The sequence below is a fragment of the Calypte anna genome, chromosome 4A, assembly GCF_003957555.1.
Source record: "Calypte anna isolate BGI_N300 chromosome 4A, bCalAnn1_v1.p, whole genome shotgun sequence".
Lineage (NCBI taxonomy): Eukaryota > Metazoa > Chordata > Aves > Apodiformes > Trochilidae > Calypte > Calypte anna.
This window is the reverse complement of record NC_044248.1, coordinates 15,535,743-15,556,238: the sequence shown is the minus strand read 5'-3', so window position 1 is coordinate 15,556,238 and position 20,496 is coordinate 15,535,743. Positions and strand designations below refer to the sequence as shown.

General features: G+C 38.2%; 1 protein-coding gene across 4 annotated transcripts; it reads left to right on the top strand.

The window, feature by feature from the left end:
- The first annotated feature begins 2,519 nt into the window (after nucleotides 1–2,519).
- Nucleotides 2,520–18,697, top strand: YIPF7 (Yip1 domain family member 7). 4 transcript variants are annotated; one of them, XM_030450245.1, is made up of 6 exons: nucleotides 2,520–2,599; nucleotides 5,451–5,567; nucleotides 7,114–7,280; nucleotides 8,960–9,105; nucleotides 14,186–14,367; nucleotides 18,411–18,697. In XM_030450245.1, the coding sequence occupies exons 2-6, from the start codon at nucleotides 5,452–5,454 to the stop codon at nucleotides 18,571–18,573; spliced, it is 774 nt and encodes a 257-aa protein (XP_030306105.1). In that variant the 5' UTR covers nucleotides 2,520–2,599; nucleotide 5,451; the 3' UTR covers nucleotides 18,574–18,697. The 4 variants fall into 4 exon arrangements, with proteins under 4 accessions (XP_030306105.1, XP_030306106.1, XP_030306108.1 ...); XM_030450246.1 differs by having other exon boundaries at nucleotides 2,534–2,599; nucleotides 5,447–5,567; XM_030450248.1 differs by having other exon boundaries at nucleotides 2,556–2,599; nucleotides 5,507–5,567.
- The last annotated feature ends 1,799 nt before the right edge of the window (nucleotides 18,698–20,496 follow it).

Genomic DNA, 20,496 nt, shown 5'->3' with positions numbered 1-20,496 from the left:
TCCCCTGTTTTACAATTGCATTCAAGACGTATCAAATGATAACACTTATTTAATCAGTATAATGGTTGTCCCATTAAGCAGTGATGGCTTTATATTGAAACAAAATCCAGTGAAATGCCTTGTATAACTATAGGTCATCAGTGGCTAGCTTTCCCAAGTACAAGTCTTGTTAGAAAATAAATTAGTTTGAAATGAGTTAGTTTCCAAAAGCCCATGTTGATTGGATTCATTGATTCAGTTATTTATTATTTGAGCCCATAATTTTCTGGGGTTAATCTCATGGTGATTGGCCAGTAATTACTCAGAGCATCTCATTTAGCCTTTTACAAATTGGTGTATTTACTTAGTTTTGATCATCTCAGACTTTGCTGCTGTTTCACAAACCAACATTGTAGAAGTTTTTGACAAGTTCTTCTAAAACTTTTAGGTGTAGAATTTTAGCATGTTAATTTGAGCACTTCTAATTAAATGCTTCTGTCATTTTCTTTTATTGATTGCTTTATTTTTTCACCTGATGGACAGAATGGCAGTACTGGTATGATCCTACTTGTAATATGCTTGGACAGTCCTTGTTTCTATTGGTAAGTTTCCTATCAACTATTTATTCTTCTCTTGTTTTTGTTTTTAAATCAATTTTCTGCATGATAATTTCTAATGAATACTATTTTCAATTTTTGTATTTTGGATGTACATTTATTTGACTATATACACAGGGATATTAATGCAGTATACATATATAATCTATTTATAGTATTTACAATAAAACACTACATTTAAATTTTATATATGGAGAGAAATATCTATCTATTTCAGTTTTATATTGATTTATTTATTTTCAGGTGGCTTTCTTTTCTAACTAGTATGTTTAACAGCTCTTAAAATATTCTTCAGCGACTACTACCACTAGTCATTGTTTTTTTTTCTTTTTAAATTCTATCTGTGAAGTGCCTTTTCTGAAAATTATTCACTGTTCTTATCTGGCTGTCAGTATGCATATACATATATATATTTGGATTATATATATATTTACAAAAACACACAAATATATGTATATATATGTGCCTATAACTCTTTCTAATTGAAAATATCAAAAGGAACCAAGTCACTTTTGTAATTAAAATAGGCATAACCATCCAAAATTAGGACTTTTCTATGCCTAAATTAATTTTTTTTAGCAAAGTGAATTGTTATTCTGGAAAAGGCAGGAGAGAAATTTAACAGCATGGGGAAGGTTTAACAATAACTATAATAAATACTATAGTTAGATTACCCTTAAGTAGCAGGTACAGGTGTTTTATTTTTCTGCTTGTCACCATCCTTCAGTTCTGGGCTTATTTTTGGTCATAAATACTGAATGAAAATTTGGTATACTTCTTATTTTTCTTCTTTGAGTATGCAATTATATTATAATTCTTTCATAACATTGTGTGCTAACATAACAGTATGTGCTGTACTAGCAGGGCAGGATTATTCTCTTAATGAAATGGAAGTCATGACATTCAACCTCACAAAATTTAATATGAGCTTGAGGTGTAGATTAATGGCCTGATAATACAGGCCATATATCCCATTCCGTAAATTAGCCACCTTAAATGCTCATTTGGAATCTATCCAATAAATAAGTACAAAATACAGTACCTGTTATGACTGGTTAAGTACCTGATACTAAAGCAGGTATAAATAGAAAATCTGTCTTCAAAGTTAAGATTCTATTTGAAAATCCATGATGTACTACAAGTTTTCTAGTAGTCAGGACTGTAGAGCAGACATTCCTGATGTTTTATTCATAACAGGTCAGGTAACAAAAGGGATATCATTCTGAGAATTGCACGAAAAAATTAGCAGCGAGTCTGATGCCTGCAGTCAATAAATGTTCTCAAAGTGCAGAGCAGGGTACCCTGCATTTTAAGTAGAGCCTTGCCCTGATCCTGCTGTTGGTTGAGGATGTTTCACTGCAGAGACTGCTTTGCAGATGGATGAGAGCTCCTGGAGAAGTGTTAGGGCAGGGGGATGTGCCTGGAGAATAGGAGCCTGGCCTTGGGCCAGTGGGCAGACCTGGCTTCTCATAGGCTTTCCCTCCATCTGCTATTGGGGTGCCAGGGAACATCACGTTCTTCCCAAGAGGTATCCAATCCCTCAGCAAGCCAAGAGTAATGGCTCTAAGGACAAGTCTGGCCCATGGTCTGCACTGTGAGAACGTGCTAGAAACATCTCCCCAAGGAAATGTATTTACCCTACTTATTTAAACAAGTATTACTGCATATTGTAAAAACCTTTAGAAATGACAAATTAAGAAAGAACCTCTAAACTACAATCTAGATTATTGGGTTAAAGTATACAGAACAGTATTTGTTCACTTTGTTCTCTTTAACTTGAAGATTTCTGTCGTCTTCAGCTCATTGTTGTTAGCTCATGTTGAATGCTGGCTCTGATACTGACAGGTTGTCGGCTTTTTTCCTTCGTGTGCATCTGTTCAAAGATCAAATTTAGAATTGTATAAATAGCACTAAGCTCACCCCTGTTGAGGCAAGAGGGTATTTTAGGTGTCCTCAAGCATGTAAATTGAACAGACTGGAGTTTTCATCTAGTATCTTAAAAAGTAAGTAACCTTAGCTCCAAATTAACTTGAAAATCAAGTTTATCTTTCTGCTTCATGAGCTGTAGCATACGTGGTTAAGTAACTATTTCATTTCTTTTAGTAAGAGCAAAGAACATTAAAGACTTACTGGAACTGGACTATTGGGGTAGAGGTATCAGCTGAAGTTTTAAAAAATATATCCTATGTAAAATTTTTGTTGAACAAATGCATAACTGGTGTTTAGTTCTGAGAAAAAACACAATAAATAGCTTAATACTCTTTAATTTACATTAGTTTATATTAATTTATATTAATTTAATTCTAATTTTGGAAATCCTTCATGACTGGTTAAGCAGTTAAGAAAATCTAACTTCTACTTTGAATGTGCTAGGTAAATGAAGATTAGTCTGGTTATGGGACACCATTTAGAATCTTTAATATGCAGCATTTTGTGATGGAATACTAATCTTTATAAATTTTACTCACAAACAGTTTTGCAAAGATCTTTTCCATAAGTAGTTTGTGCTTGATAATTATAGAGATAACTGAGAGTAACTGGGAGAGGAAAAGCATATTTTTGCCAACGGCATTTGGCAAGGTATAAAGAGGGCAAAAGTGAGGAAAATGGGGAATGTTAGGAGAGATTAATATCTTACATGAAAATCTAAGGAAACTGGATATGGTTATCAGTCAGTTTATATAACTTCTCCGTGAGTTTTAAAGAGTTTAATACCATAAATGCTAGCCCTGTGGTGAAACACATGCACAGATCTCTGCATTTACCAGAAAATCCTGCTCAGACCTTCACCTAAATCATAGAATCATAGAATTGGCTGGGTTGGAAGGGACCTCAGAGATCATCAAGTCCAACCCTTGATCCACTACCACTGCAGTTACCAGACCATGGCACTGAATGCCACATCAGTCTCTTTTTAAATATTTCCAGGGATGGAGAATCCACTACTTCCCTGGGCAGCCCATTCCAATGTCTGATCACCCTCTCGGTAAAGAAATTCTTTCTAATGTCCAACCTAAACCTCCCTGTAGAGAATCATTGTCAACCAGGTGCCTTGAGTTGCCAAAGAGTGGGTGTAAGTCCACCTGTGCCTGATTAGGACAGGCCCCTATTGGGCATGAGCAAGACCAGGGGGCCAATAAAGGTGGGACACACACCCACAGAAGACACCTCAGCTCACTCTGGTGCAAGGCATGGAGAGGCCAGCAGCTCGTCGAGCCTCTGGAGCAAGAAAGGCTCTTCCCGCTACACTTCTACCCTGGAAGCGCTGTGTGGTGGCTGGAGTCCTGGAAGAGACCAGCAGCTCGTCGAGCTTCAGGAGCAAGAATGGCTCCTCATGCTATACCTCCCCTGGCACAACTTAAGACCGTGCCCTTTTGTCTTGCTGAGAGTTGCCTGGGAAAAGAGACCGACACCCACTTGGCTCCAATCTCCCTTCAGGGAGTTGTAGAGAGCGATGAGGTCTCCCCTGAGCCTCCTCTTCATGCCTGAACAACTTTAGCTGGAAGGGGAGAGGTCTCATAGGGTCTCATCAATGAATACAACCACCTGATGGGAGTCAGTAGAGATGACAAAGCACTTCTCGAACCCTGATTAGACATGGCCCTGAGCAGCATGCTGTCAATGACCCTGCTTTGGGCAGGGGCTTGGACCAGGCAATTCCCAAAGCTGCCCTCCAGACTCAGCCCATTGGTGTTTTGGGGACTCCCTGAACTGGTGCCCTGCTCTAAGCAGGTTTAATATCCCTGCTGCCTGTGGATCAGCATAAAGGTAAAACAGGCAAAACAGAGTCAGTCCTTTATCTTGTGGATACTCTTCCTCAAGGCATGGAATTCCTAGTCTTGGTAGACCTGGCAATTTGGAAGCTGTTTTGTGGAGCTTCAACGATGCTGATAACTTAAGACCACCTAGACCAAATTTAGAGATTAATAAACTTATCTTGCAATTGGGAACACTCTATGATTCCAAAAGGTATGTGATGTTTCACAGAAACAATGGGCTTCATTTCTTATGTTGCTGTACATGACTCATACAACCTGAACACTGGATACATGAAATGGGCCTGGTGTGTGCAAAATCCATAGTCCCCAAACCAGGATGGACCCGTCCTATGTTAGTTGCAATGCAGAAGAGAAAACAAACAACTTGTTCTTTTTTAAATCTATTCAGTCCATAGCCACAGACCAAAACTATGGGCCAGCAAGAGTGACTGACATGTGTCTTCATTCATTCTGTGTTTTCTTTACTATTCAGTCAATCATTCAGTATACTCTTCTCTCATGTAACTAATCAGTAAGAAGGTTTCACTGGTTCTCTTTATATTCCAGCTACAGTGTCCTTAGTCAGCAATCACAAAGTCTGCTAATATATTTGTATTTTCCTGTTGTTTTAAGATTGTCACACATAATATTGCAAAACATAAATGGCTGAAAATATCAGTTGGTTTTGAATCCCAAAATACTCTTAAAAGCATTAAATTCTAAAGTTTCAGACATGGCCACAATTTTATTTTAAAATAGGAAAAATAAATATTTAGCACAGCAGTTTACTTCCAAAGTTAATTAAGTTCTTTTTGGTAACACTAATGAGACAGGAAGTCTTAAGTATCACTTGTAAATTAATGTACAGTAATTAACTACAACAGGAGATTTAGTTTCTCTTGTTACAAAAAATGAAAGTAAAGAGTCTGGTTTTGTCATTTGAAAATTATCATGAGATTCTACAGAAAGATTCTCTTAAATGTGTGTCTTTAAGGGTTATTGTTTTCATTTCAGTTTAGGACAGTTCAAAACATAGATTTTGGCTTGTTATAAAGGCTGTTTTATCAATTCTTACAATCTTTTTTTTTTCAATCAGAATGTCAAATTTTGAGCAGTTTCACATTGACTTTTACCAGTCCAATTATACTATAGAGGACCAGGAAGAAGCTTACAACAGTCATGGATCTAATGAAAACCTCTACGGAAGTGGAAAGTAAGTACACTACAAAGAAGGGAAAGAATTCTCAGAGTTTTCCATTCGGATTTCTCCATGGCTGCGAGGTAGGGAGCTGGGTGTTGCTGCAGGTTCTCTGTTCAGCAGCTGATGCCTGGCTTTGAGTTTACAGAGACCAGCAGGAGATGTGTTCAGGCCTCCCAGACATGTGTTTGGACCTCCTGGCAAAAAACCTTTGTGTCCCACAAAGGAATTTATTCAGCCCTACCAATGGTGCTGGTGCTCCACAGAGAATGTGCCACCCCTCTGGAAAATCACAGCAAATAAAGAATGGGTTTAGTTAAAGCACATGCAAAGAGTGCAGTCAAAGGGTGAGAGGTTTGTTTTAGCTCTCCCTAGGAGTTTCTGGGCTTTTGTGTTGTATCCTTGCTGTTTTCCCAGCTGTCCTCTGGTTTTCTTTTCATTTGTACTATAAGCCTTTTTGGATGTCACTGCATCCAGTGGTTCCAGTGAAATGAGTGAAATTTGCTTTTTGCCTTCTGGTCATACAAAAATAATATATAATAATTAGGGAATCACAGAAAGCAGCAGGGAAGAACTTCAAGAAATCACTTAGACTTTCTCAAAGACATAATTACTTATGATAAAATGTTGCAAGACAAACCACTCTAAGAGTACGACAGTCAAGGTCCAACCAGGTGTTCCAGCAGAGACTCATGAGTAGTGCTCTAAGCCTGTAGCCCTCAAGGTTGACTAGCCTGGATCCATGCTGTTGCTCCAAGAGCAACTGAGCACCCTCATAGCTTGCTCAGGACTGAGCTGAGCCTGTGCTTCAAGCCTCACCTTTTATTGGCCCCCTAATCCTGCTCGTGTGCAGTTAGGGCCTGTCTTAATCAGGCATGGGTGGGCTTAATACAAGCTCATGCCCACTCCCTGGTAATTAGTGGCACCTGGTTGCCTCATTTCACTACAATAAAACCTCTCTTTTTAAAGGATTGAGTTCTGTGCTACTTTTATATGTAAAGATGTTATATATTGTTTACCTAAACGGAGTGACTGAGCTTCGTGTTATTAATGTGGATTTGGGGATGCATATTGCTGGAAATTCTTTAGGCTCTTTCTCAGATTCAAGAAAAAAAAATTATCTAAATATAAAATTGTTCTTCCCTTAGCAGCATGGACATATCTGAGGAATTTCACTGGGCAGCTTGGTGGAAAAGTCAGAAATGCCCTAATTTGTGAGAGCTCTCACAGCTCATAAATCTTACCCCATCGTGGGGCCTGGACTGTTCCATTCCCTGAGCTGGATGGGCACAGAAGTGGGTGCAATGGGCTGCAAGCTGTTGGCAGGTGGGCAAGAAGCCCTGCCTGGTTTCAGGGGGGTTGCAGTGAAGGCCACCAAAGCCATGTTCAGCAGCTCAGAACTCACCAAATGCGGCAGCAGCAGCACCTGAAAATTTTTCAAATCCTCCAATTTGAAAATAGGTGAAAATGTAAACCTTTGCACACAGTGAGCAGCATTAAACTGCTGTGAACTTGCTCTTTGCCATTACTTGTTTTTGCTGTCGTTTCCTTCTTGTCCCAGGAGCCAGAGAGGAGAGCAACCTCCAACCTCTGCTTTTGTCCCATCAGAAATGCTTCTGTCCTCTCAGGGTTACACGGGGCAAATTTTGCAGCCAACACAGAGTCCTGACACTCTCTCTCATCTTAGTTACACTGATGGATTTGATGAGGAACCTCCTTTGCTAGAAGGTAAAATTAAAACCTCAGATGATGTGTGTTGCTCCTAGGGGTGCCTGTATTTTTCTTTGCCAGCTAGTGGAAGTTTCTAGAGCAACTATAACAGAGCTGCCAAGCCTGGTGGTACCAAAATCAGTCATCAGCCCCTGACCCTCAAACCTACACCTTCTTTAAATTTACCATGGATTAGTTTGACCTTGTGGTGTATATAGCATATACTTTACTACCACTAGATGACAGCATCACAATAAGTTTTGCATTCACATTTCCAAAGATTTCTGTGTTTATCTTCTGTGCATTGGTGCATCTATAATTAATAAATACTGATAATAATCTCTTTGGCATATCTACTAATAAATTTAGTACTTTGAAAATGCTAAATAACATGTTTCAGTAGGGAAAATATTGAGAAAGCTGCTTTCAGCTTCAATTAGTTGACCATTTGACTGCATGAACAAGATCATTCTTTGTGATGATCGAACCATCATGAATGCTAGTATCTGATTTTGTAGTTAAAATATTTGTGCTACAGAATTTGCAATTTTTCAGCATAATGTAAAAAGAAAATTCAGCCCACTTTTGCATACTGGATAGCAAGCAGAGTTTTTACTACTTAAAATGCACTATTATAGTCTCAAAAACAGGCAGATCACCCTGTTTGATATTAATGACTGTTACATCTCTATCTCTCAGATTTCAAAGTATTTAATTCCACAAGAAGCCCAGCCTGTGGATGTTGAAATATAGCTGCTTCTTATCCACAGGGCTTCAGAGATAAGAATGTCTGTGTAACTCATAAATCTGACCAAATACACATATTTTAATACCAAATAATTTTATTTATATAATGTTCAGGCTCAGCTCAAGACGATGGACTGGGGGAAAATTTATATTAAGGTTATAGCAAGGAATAAGATTTCTGTTTGGAAAGACTTGTCTTTCCAGACAGATCTAACACATGTAAGTCTTGGTAATTCTGACACCCAGTTCTTAACTTTTCCTTTGCTGGAGCTTCTCAGGGAAGATGATCGCTCTTTCAGGCTGAGGTATTTCTGCAGAAGTTACAGGAGAAATCTTGCCCCAGTAAAGTTAATGGTAGAATTCCCATTGACTTTCATAGGGAAGAATTTTGTTGTCTTTCTAGAGTTCCTCAATAATTACTTTTTAAATGGGGAAAAAAAAGTAGTTGAGGAAGCACTGTATAAAGTATTACTAATTTGGCTTGAAGAGAAGAATGTCATTTCTAATTGCCTCTGGCATTTCAGGCTTAAGACACATCTCTTGTCAGATTTGCCAGAATTAAAACATAGATCTCTGTTCTCAGTGTTCCTGAGTATCTTGAATTCTGCAGCTACTGTTAATTAGCATATTTTTCAACATCTAAGTTAGTGTGGCATTAGATGTATATGTTTTAAATATAGGGAAAACAAATATTAACTCAAAAATACTGAGGAAAAATCTTTTGGTTCACTACCTAAAATTGGATTTAATAAATTAGTATTCCAATTCAGAATCAGAGCTGATGCTCAGATACACAGGGTATATAGCTGGGACATCATCTTCCCACTACAAAATACATTGTTAAAGCTATTCATTTGTTTGCTTTTTTGGGGTTTTTTGATAGCAAGTGACATTCTGTAAAAGTGTTGTTACTTGGGACAGATTAACAACCCTGGAATTTCTTGTTGCAGAACTTGGAATCAATTTTGAGCATATATGGCAAAAAACATTAACAGTTCTGAATCCCATGAAGCCTGCAGATGGCAGCATTATGAATGAGACAGACCTCACCGGACCTGTGGTTTTCTGTTTGGCCCTTGGAGCAACATTGCTGCTGGTAGGACGTAGCAGATATCCAGAGAGATTTCTTTTCTAACAATTTAATGCATGTGAGGTCACAGAAGATCTAATGCTGGCATAAAATCTGTAATTTGCTGCTATTTGTTCCAGGATTATATATTAAAAAATCTTCTTGCTTTGAAAGTGCCTACAGAAAGATAAAATTAATACAGATGTAATACAAGTCATGCAGTACTTCCTGTGGAAATAAAAGAGCACACCATTTGGGGGGGATGGATTTTAATATGAGCAAAGGACAAATCTGTGCAGTGTATATTCTAGGAAGGCTCTGAACACCTACAGATTGACAGTGTGCACTAGGTAAAGATCAAACAAAGAGGTTTTAAAGGGGGAAATGAAAAGGCACAGCAAACCAGCCCAGTTTTTCTATCATCCTTGTTACTGTTTTGAAATGTTCTTCTCTCAGTGTCATTTGGGGGAGTGCAGAGATATAAAAAATATTTAACTGAAATAATTTGAAAAACAAAATGGAAATAACCTTTTCCATCTCACCTCAAATCTGCAGCATGGTTGCAGTTTAAAAATGCACAAGCAATTAAATGAATGACAGGTGCTCTCTATTAACCTCTCTCCCTTTTCCTTTAGGGAAAGGAAAGAGATAAGGGAGACTTACAGGTAGGAAACTGAACTACGTAGATTTACTGTAACAGTAGTGATGAAAAGGATAACACTGAAATATGTACAAATACATGCAAAATCCTATTGCATTCCCCCTGAATAACACTCATGTCACCACCAAGGCTGCAGAGCAGGCTCTGGAAAAGTCCCAGCAGCTGGGCTTCTGAAGCCAGCAGCAGAGGGAGGCAGGAAGGCAGAGATTCAGGGGTATGCAGATTGGGATCAAAGGCAGAGAAGAATGGGCAGAGTCCTCACAGGATTCTGGCCATGGTTGAAGAGGTCTTAATCCTTGTGATCCCTCAGATTTATACTGAGTATGATGAGCATGAGAGGAAATACCAAGTTTGGTCAATTTTGGTCACCTCTCTGATCTGCTCTTCCCCACAGGAGAGTCAGAGATGTGACCTGCTTATTACCTTTCTCTTTCTGGAGTGTAAGATGTTTTTCAGAACCAAGCAGTGGCCTTGGCTCTGCATACCATGCTCCAGTAGTAACTATAAACATAGAAAGTTATCAGTCCTAGAAGCAGACACTGACTGAGAAACATGCCATTAATTTCAGCAAGTGCAGTTATGTAGAAGGTAAAATTACTAGAAAGAAGATCGGTTCTATCCAGGCCCAAACCAGAACAAATATCTTCCCATAAATTTTGCTATTGCTTTCTTAAGGTTATGTTCTTTTTCTATATCACCTGTTAAACAAAATATGGTAGCCTGTGTTTAACCATTTTTCTCTTTATGAATGTAGCTTTCCTACAGGAGGAAAGTTGAACAGGTATTGTACAGTACTTCAGATATCACTGACAACAGGGGGCTCTGGTGCTGCTGAGGCACAACCAGGATTATCAGCAGCAATTTCTCAGATGGGGATAAAGTGGGACCATTCGAGGAAGAGCTTTACCTACTGCTCTGCACCTGGGGTGAGAGAAGCAGAGCTCTAACTCTTTGTTTCCCCTGTGATAGTAGTGCCAAATCAGAAGACTTGCAAGTTCTTTCTCAATTTGTAATGTCAGTGCAGTACCTTGAATGTGCAAGCTGCAATATAAATGGCAAGTATTATTATTTACGTCCCTATAAAAATAAAAATCTTTTAAAAGGGTGGAAGAGGCAGCAGGAAAGGGAATAAAAGGAAAATAAGGTGAAAAACTAGAGAGGACAGGCTATTTGCCACCTAAGAGATAAGATATGAGAGGAATAAAAGCTGAAAGTGTGGAATTTGATATAGTCAGGAAAATGGAAGGGAAGCTAAACTAAAGATAGAATGAAAACAAAATGGTTATGGTTGCTGTAGATTTTGCTCCCTGGATAACCAACAATTTAATGAATATTAAACTACTGTTATGGAAATAAAGTACTTCAATTACCATATTTTTTCTAGAGTATTAAGAATTTTAAGTGCCATTAGAAAAACAACTGTTTTCAATGTTCCAGTTTCAGGGCAGCAGAACTTCACTGACACAATCTAATGTTTTGTGCCAGAGCTTTAAAGCGATCATTCTATGGGATTTCCATGGGCCATCTTATAAATACAGGCTGCTCATTTTATCTAGGATGCATTTGAATGCTGAAGTGGCTCTTCAGCTGTGTTAGCACTAATATCTTTCAGTATTTGAATTATTCTCTTCGAATAGCACCGGGAACATAATTTGATTGAGAGCTTGTTTCTAAAAATACTTTATAAATTTTATTTAGTTTCAGCTTTTTAACTATGGAAAAATATGCACAGATATTTTCCCAACACTACTGGTACTTTCAGAGCACAGAGAGAGAGAGGGAAGGATTGGTAACCTGGCAGCAGGATTTGATATTCCTCATACTGGTGTGAAACAGGGCAGCTCCACTGCAGATCAACGGCAGTGCAAAAGTTAGCAGAAACCTGAGTCTCAGCTGCTTTACATTTCACACAGTCCTCTGTATGAACTCAGACTTCTCCATCCACTTACACTAAGGATAGAAGTACCCACTCCAGGCAGGTGCAGTCACACAAACTCTGACTTTCTTCTAACCTTGTTCCTTCCGCAGGACAAATTTAGCTCTTTCCATTCATCAAAGCCTGCCAGACTAATCAAGCCTGTTTCTGGTTTTGCTTACATCAGTGTGAATTGGGAGTATTCCCGTGTGTGTGAGTCACTATATTTACATATGTTAAGACTAGAATTGGAACCACCATGTTCAGCTGATATTTTTTTCTCTCTCTCATTGTCCTGCACCATGAATCAAACCTTTCAACAAATGGAGAGATCAGTTAGCTACTAGTGTTATGCTCCCTTCACCTCTGTCTCATCAATTTCTTAAACTAAGGTGCTAAATAGTGCTGTATGGAATAATTAAATGCATTGAAACAAACAGTCTAAACATCTGTAATTGCTGTTGTATCTGTTGGAAACAGAGGTTTTCTTAATCAGTATACAGTAATGGCTGCACCAAACTGTTGCAGATGGTTAACTACAGATATGTAGTGACTGAAATTGTAATTGATAATAATCTGAGCTAGTATTGCTCTCCCATAGTATTTCTAGCTATCATTTTTATTAGGTGAAGCAATTTTTCCTTATTACTTTAAACCAGCAGTGTGCAAATGTGAGAAAGAGACTGTACCTAAATAGGAAGACTTGCATTTTTAGTTCAGAAATAGAGTATTCTTTTATGATGGAATGCACTTGTGAGGAAAAGACCAACACTTAGGTTATTGTGAGGGTATAGGCAACCTGGCAGTACCTGACTAACCTTGAGGACAGGAACCAGAGGAGAGCTCAGCAGTGAGCCAGATCAGGCTGAAAACAGGATAACAGTGCTGATGGAGAGGCAGGGCTTATTCAGTGAAGCTGCCTTTCACATAAACATGCACAGCTCTCCGACTGGAGCTGGTGAGCTGTTAGACTCTGCAACATTAGGATGTTCAGGTTATGTCACCTCTACACTAGGGTCTCTCCACTGTGTTGCTTTATATCTGTCCAGTTCAAATAGTGCAGGCATCCAGTGATCAACTTCTGCCTAAATGGGTACAGAAAGCTGATGAGCAGGGTCCTCACAGATAGTTGTTTTCCCACAGGTTTTATTAAAGTACTAGCAAATGAAAAGCTGCAAGCATTTGCAAAATATTGCAAAACATGAACAAACCTTCAAAAATATTTCCACCTTATTCATCACAAGAGAATCCACATATAAGCTAACAAATTTTTAGTTTTGATTCTCATGTGGTTTATCGTATGCAATATGTAACGTGTGCAGTATCTCAGTTTATGTATGCACAAACACACTTATATTTTAACTATGTATATACATACTGTTGAATGTTAGGAAGGTGATGCATTGTGGCCCTTCATTTGTGAAGTTGAGTCCCAGGTTTGACCTTTCTCCCTCACAAATGCAAGTTATTTTTAAGATACTATGTTTCAACACAAAGCAAGCACAACCTTCTTTATCCTAATCACTGATTTTTTCTGTTGTACAGATGTTTATTTCTGGCATACAGATGTGAAAATCGTAGTACTGCATAGATGCCATCTAATATTTCATTTGTGGGAAACTTTGATAGAGAGAAACAGTATTTAGCACTGTTTTATTAGTGTTCATTTTGGGGAGTGAAAAATGCCCTTGTGCCTGGAGGTGATCTTTCAAAATGATAGCAGGAGATAAAGAGTTGGTGGTGCTGTGGCCATTGCTGCCTCTTGTACCAGCTTTATGTATAAATTAGAAAACATCAGATTCCAGGCTGTCAGGCTGGTGTCTTTCACAGGCAGTAAATTCACACAAAGGAATAAAACCTGGAAGAAAATATCACCTGGGGAATTTTTCATCTATTGGAACAAAAAAAGAACACAATCTGACAGTTACTACTAAGGTTTATGTTGAAATGAACAGGTTGTATTGATCTAACTACAGAGATGTGTCTTTCTCATGGTAGTCAAGCATGGACACCTCCACCCTGAAAACCAACATACTTTCAGCAAAATTTTACTTATTGTTTTGCAGACCTGCTTAAAGATGGAGGTATGCAGTAAATTGTGAAGCATATAGGGTAACTGGGGTCATAATTTTATTTACAATACTTTTCCATAGCCTCCTGTGCACCTTTTGGAAAGATTTTTCCTGACATTGAAATGTGCTTTCCATAATTATTTCTCAGTTTGTAACACAATAGACCTCCCCAAGTCTCCCCAACCAATTCCTGTCCTGTCCAGTAAGACTGAGAATCAGCCTTATGAGTTCACCTTCACTACAAGCACATTCTCACAATTGCACCTTGGAATTTTTTTTATGCAAAAATCACCCCAAAAACATCAGCTGTGATTTACGGTTGAACCAGTGTAGGCGAAGGGAAGAGAAAGTGTCAACAAGAAAAAGGAACAAACGCGGTAGATTCCGTCTGTCTTCTCCCACCCCTTTGCAGTCACTTTCTCACTTCTGGTGCTTCATGCTTGCTCATATTTATTCCAGGCAGGAAAAGTTCATTTCAGCTATGTGTATGGCATGAGTGCCATCGGATGCCTTGCTATGCATGCCCTGCTGAACCTGATGAGCGTCTCAGGAGTGTCACATGGCTGCGTCGCAAGTGTCTTGGGATACTGCCTGCTGCCCATGGTCATCTTGTCCTCTACTGCAGTCGTCTTCTCACTACAGTAAGTACCAGTCTGTGGTAACAGGAATCATGTGGAGGACAGTAGATCAGAGGCTGGTATTATACAAAACATTGTTAATGATTATTTAGTGATTTTTGGCTTCCAAAACTGTGAAGAAAACCACAATTTTTTAATGAGTGCCAAGGGTGAGAACGGACAAACTGAACTGTGTTTGAGAGGGGTGATATACATTCATTTTGAGCTCTTAAATCCACTGTTTGCTACGAGGACTGAGAGTGGCTTTGATATGTGCAGAAGCCTCAAATGTGCTGGTTTTGTTTTACAGAGGCAACAGTGGCAAAACTCAGGTACCAATTTTAAAAGCAACTCCTGGACTGGTTATATACGTCTGATTCTTCTGCTCCTTTTTTTATCCGTAGTGTCAGGCTCCCATCCTTATACTTTTTTTCTGTAAACCAACTTCTGTGTGACACAGTGAAACAACCAGTCAACCCTTAATGACCTGGAGCATTAGAAGAAGTGTTTGAGATGTAGTAGAGTCTCTGTATGCTGAGCTAAAGCTGTGGTTTAGTTGCAAACCTGAAAATAACTTTACAAACTTTGAAAAACTAAACATGTGGTGATATATGTATCTGTGCCATGGGTAGGGGGTAAGGGGAGTGGAGGGTGTGTTCAGTAATATGCCTATGAATGGGAAATCTGCATGGAAGCCTCTCCTTCCCCCTCATTCTGTAGGCCTTTTGAGAGACAGACTTTATCTACCTCCATGTTCACATACAACAAAGCACAAGGAAGCTCCAGGTTCCTGAAGGCCTTGAGCAGTATTTTTATCCATTGTTTAATAATGGTACTTCTCCTTAGTCTTTGTTGCTCACTCACATTTTTAACTCTCCCATCTGTAACATATGGGACTTGGCAACTGATGAATAAGAAATGCCACTGTTTGTTTTCTATGGAAAGTAGGCAATTTTGTGTAAGTATTTAGTAATTTTTAAGGAAATTATTTAGTGGGATAAAGATTTTGGCACAATCATTGTTGCATGTTCCTGTGGAGCTATGATAGTTCACTTGACCATAATCTGAATTTTGAAGTGTTTCTGAGATGTCTTTGATGAGATGAACAGTAATGGCACTGAAGAATGGCACTGTTCATTCTCTGTTCTTTTGAACTTCTCATATTTTCTTGATTAACCTGTTTGATAATCCACCCTAATAAAAGGTGCAAATAATAATCATAAGACAGATGGGACAAACTCCAAAACAGCTGTTACAGCTGCTCAGGGTATTGTCTGTACAAGGAATCCCCAAGCACACACTGTACGTTTGTACAATGCTGTGACTTTACAGAAAACACATCTTTCAAAGATCTGTACTGACTTTACAAAATTAAACCATTATTTCTGAAATTAATTTATAATGTTAAGTGACTATTTACAGGATTCTGCAGTCATTTCCTATTCACTATATGAAACAGCTTAAACACAAATAAAAGGGTTAGCTCTTATGAACATGCTATTAAAATTGTTTGGCAAATTTTGAAGTCAACATGTCTATCATTATTTTTAATAACAATTTTTAATACTTATTTTAAATGGAAAAGACAGGAACACATGCATGATTATATTATGTCAAAAAATTATTTGAGTCCATTTCAGACGGTCAGGAACTAACTTTAGTCTTTGTTTTCACAGAAAATATGCTTAAGATAATGGATACATATATATACAAAGTTAGATATTAATCCAAAAGTTTTCAATTTTCATGATTATGTGTTTCACAAAATATTGAACCTGTTGGGTGCTTAATGGTACTGAAGAGAATACCACTTGTCTTACATAAAGTTGCCTGAAAAAAGACTGTCTCAAAACTTGCTTTGTGCTCATTTGTCCTGATATCAAATCTGCACCCAAGTTGATTATTCCGGCCTTCTAGGAGAAACATCAGCAGACTTTTTTTCTGGAAAAAAAAGCAACTTTTTACTATCATTTCCTTGAACAAAGTGGTCAAGGCATTTAGCGAAGGAAATGAGCTTAAGAGTGGAGAAAGGAATTTGTAGACTCAGCTGATTAAAAAGACCTGTTTGGTGACTCTATCTACAGGATTTGAGAGAGAGGAGTGGAGAGGGTCCATTCATGTCTGCCCTCTCATCTCACTGTCATGACAGTCCTACCCCAGTCACTGTGAACCTGACATCTACTTTTTGCCCCTCTCCCATGCTTGAAGACTTGGCCCTCATGGACATGCCCAGCTCAAGCTCTCCACTAAATCCAAACCATTCCTTTGGCAACAATGTGTTGTTAAATGAAAGACTGAGTTTATAAGTGCACAGAAATATTGCTTGGTCACAATATGATTGTCTGTCACCTTTCTATCCTGCTAAGTGCAGTCCTGGAACAAACCTTGAAAGGCCATTGGCTTCTCAGAACAGCCACAGCTCTAAAATGTGCTACATCCTAAAGAGTCATAACACTAGCTGAAAATTGTTATTGCATAATATTTGCCTTTGACATCCTATCCCTCTGCCACCGTGGGTGGCATGCTCAAAGAGATGTCCCTACCAGCTCTGAATTTCTGTCTAGTTGCTTAAGAGGGCAGCTTAGCACTTTTGAGCTGGGGGCAGGAACTTGATTCACAGAGCCCAGTGTAATTTCCCTGGATGCTGCTATATAGGTTTAAAAGAATATTTAAATTGAGGATATTGAATCACATGGTCATTAATGTTTTATTTTTAACACGTTGAAGTTGCAAGAGGTTGCAAGTTGCTGGGTCATCTTAAAATCAGTTCAATCCTTCCTTACACAAAGACCCAAGAGCTGACAACACTAAGTACCTTACTGGTCTCCAGACTGGATTGCCAAGAAATTAACTATTTCATGTGATATGATTAAAGTAGTTAAACTAAGTCAGTTAAATAAGGTGAGTTCTACTCATCATGGTTTAATTGCAATAATTATATTAGGGGATATTATTTCTGATAAATAGACCTGAGTAAGTATAGGCAGTCTGTCTCTCTCTTCTGGTTCTATTTTGCTGATACTTTGGAAGAATAAGGCACCAAGAAGCCTGTTAGCAAGTGGCAGAGATTCATTCATTCTCAAAGTCCTTGAGACTGAAAGCAAAGTTGTGTAATGCAGCCAGTCTCATTAGGTTCTTAGGACCATATTGAGTGCATGATCTCATGCATTTTACAGGAGCAGGCTGCCAATACAGAGTGCAAATAAAGCATATGAGAAACATTACTTATTGGTGAGATTTTGTTCCTAAAGAGTTTAACAGTAATCTCTCTGTAATCTGCAGGAATATTTCCATGGGTTTTTGACCATAGCCCAATAATCACCAGTTCTGCAGACCAGCCTGAGCCCAAGAGGTAGCAGAATGTAACTTCATAAGGGCTCAGCTGAGACCGATTGGCAGTGTAGAGAGCCACCATCCTTTCAGTGTGCAGAGAAATATGCCAGGATGAGCAAATATTTTTTTTCAGTGGTTTTCTTCCCATGCCTTGCTTTCTCTCAGTGTTCACTCTTTTTTAAAAGACCAGGTGGGCTTCTCTCTTTGGAGGTCATCAGCACCTTCTGTTCAGCTGATGTGTGAGTGTTTAAGAGCCTTGTGGCCCCTCTTCAGAGTCCAAGGCACATTGTGCTGTGTGCTGCAAAAAGGCAATCAATCCCTCCAGGTCATCACACTACCTGATCTAAGAGTAGGTCTGTGGAGTCATTTTAGATCATAACAACTGCAAGATGATTTGGGCTGCAATAGGGTCTTTGATAGCTTTAAAGTCAAACTTGACCTGCTGCATTTGCTGGACCCCCAGGAGATTTCTTTGAATTGCATTTGTCATTTCAGCAGTACTTTTGTTGACGCTGCTGCTTTTATCCTTGATGAAGAAATTACCTTTACTTTTTGCACCCTTTTCCCATTTTAATTTGTTTCTCAGGCTTCACTTTCATAATGTCAGTCAGCCCTTGACTTTTCCAGTGACTGTTACCTGATCAACTGCTAGATGTAAACTTGAGTTTGATAAGTTTTAATGCTACATTTACTAACAAGTAGACTTTGTCTTGTTTTCATTTGTTTTTCTCTAGGGGGACCCTGGGAACTTTGTTAGCTGTGTTTATTATTGGATGGTGTAGTCTGTCAGCCTCCAAAATTTTTACCTCTGCACTGGCTATGGAAGGACAGCAGCTTCTCATTGCATACCCATGTGCTTTACTCTATGGACTTTTTGCACTTCTGACAGTTTTCTGAGATGTATTTTCTGGTGGCCTTCTTACATGCTGTTTATGGTTGTTGGAGAGGCAAAGCATTGTTTATTTTTCAATTGCCTGAAGTTGCATCACGTTCCATCAACAAAATCAGATTATATGGCTTACCTTTTATTTGCCTAATGGCTGATAATGAAATAAAAAATCAAGCTAACAGGTAGATGACTGCAATAATGGTGTTTTGAAAGTGTTTCAGTTTAAAGAAAAACATTTATACTGAGAAGGAAGGAAAAGTGAAAAACTATGAAATAAATGATAATTAAAACCAAATCTTTTCTGTGTGTTTAATATATCATACATATTAGAGAGTAACTGGAAAGCAATAATGTAAATATTTAATAAACCTAGTAAATCAAGTGAAAATACAAATTTGTTTGTTTTAAAAAAAAAAACACCCATCTTGCCATCTTATATTATTACTAATTAATATCCAGAATTTATTTGCGTAGGCGTAGGAGTTTTTTAACAGCAGAGTGAGTGGCCCTGCTTTGTGATGTTGTAGAATTGTCCAAGAGCAAGACCCTATAAAAGAGAGAGAAAACTAGGAATGTCATCTTGATTGTGGATTTTTAAAGAAGTGTTTCCATCCAAAGCACTATTGTACTGTTTGTAATGTACAGTAACATATTTTAAAATTGCCACTAAGCCACCACCTGCTGTCACTGCAGAAAAGCATAACACAAAGCAAAGACAACTCCTAAAATGTCTCCTGAAAGGCAGAAAGGTATTTGAGCAAGTAAAATACAGATGTCCACAATTTTCTCTGCCCCAAAAAATCTATTTGGTGCTTTTAGTTTTATGGGAACCTAAAATTTTTATAATAACAGTGAAGTACAGAATGCACAAGATGAGGATGTTTCAAAAAATAATTTTAGAAGTATCAATACATAAAGAGGAAATGGAGATGCGTGTGCAGTCATAATGAGCAAAACCTGGTAGGCAGTGGTAGAGAAAATGAATAAAGCTGTTGAAAGGACTAGGGAAAATGAATAGGTGAAATAAAGGAAATGTGAAGGAGATGAATGGCAGCAAATTATTTCAGCAGTGTTTTAGGACATCTTACTTCTTGATGAATATTTTTATGATCTTGATTACTCTCCAATTTATTAATTGTATTGAACTATTGGGTGAAATGCCTAGAAAATAATTTCTCTCTCTGGAGAGAGGACCAATAACTCTATGAGAAAGTCCTGATATATACATGGAAGAATAGCATGGTAAAGCTCAAGAATATGTAAAATTAATTGCCTTCCTAATCCATTCCAGATCAGAGGTAAATTAGATCATCAGTTTGTCCTCAAGATAGTGATTCTGTTCCTGAACTGAAAGAGCCTTTGGTATAAAATATTTCTCATCTTGTGCAAACTGTTCTGGAATTCATTTTACTGAGCTCCAGTGGAACTAGTTCAGACTAAGGGTCATAAGAAGTAAACAGATGTGTACTTAGCCAGTTCCTTTAAAAATCAAAGCTAATTAATGGAAAAATACTTAATCTGTTTATCCCTTTATTTGCTACAAGGCTTGGAACACAGGTCCAGAGAGACAAAGTTGGAGGCATGACCTTGCTGCAAATTGTGACCATAGCTGGGCAGGATCTAGTTGCATGTAAGTGACAAGAGTGTGAATGGGTGGCAGATTTGGCCTTGCTCTGTCTGAGAGTAAATCTGCCACTAATGAGGCACAGATAAACATGTCAAGTTACTCTGGGGTATGGTTATGAAATTGGGCAGCTTGATTTACCATTCACTAATGGCATTTTCATGTCTAAATGGGGAAATATTCATATGACTACACAACTTATAAAGAAATTTCAGAAAAAATTATTTAGAAACAGATCCATTTTTGTCCTGCACTTTTTATAACCATTCAGACTGCCTAAAACAAGTATGAAATGTCTCTATTCCAC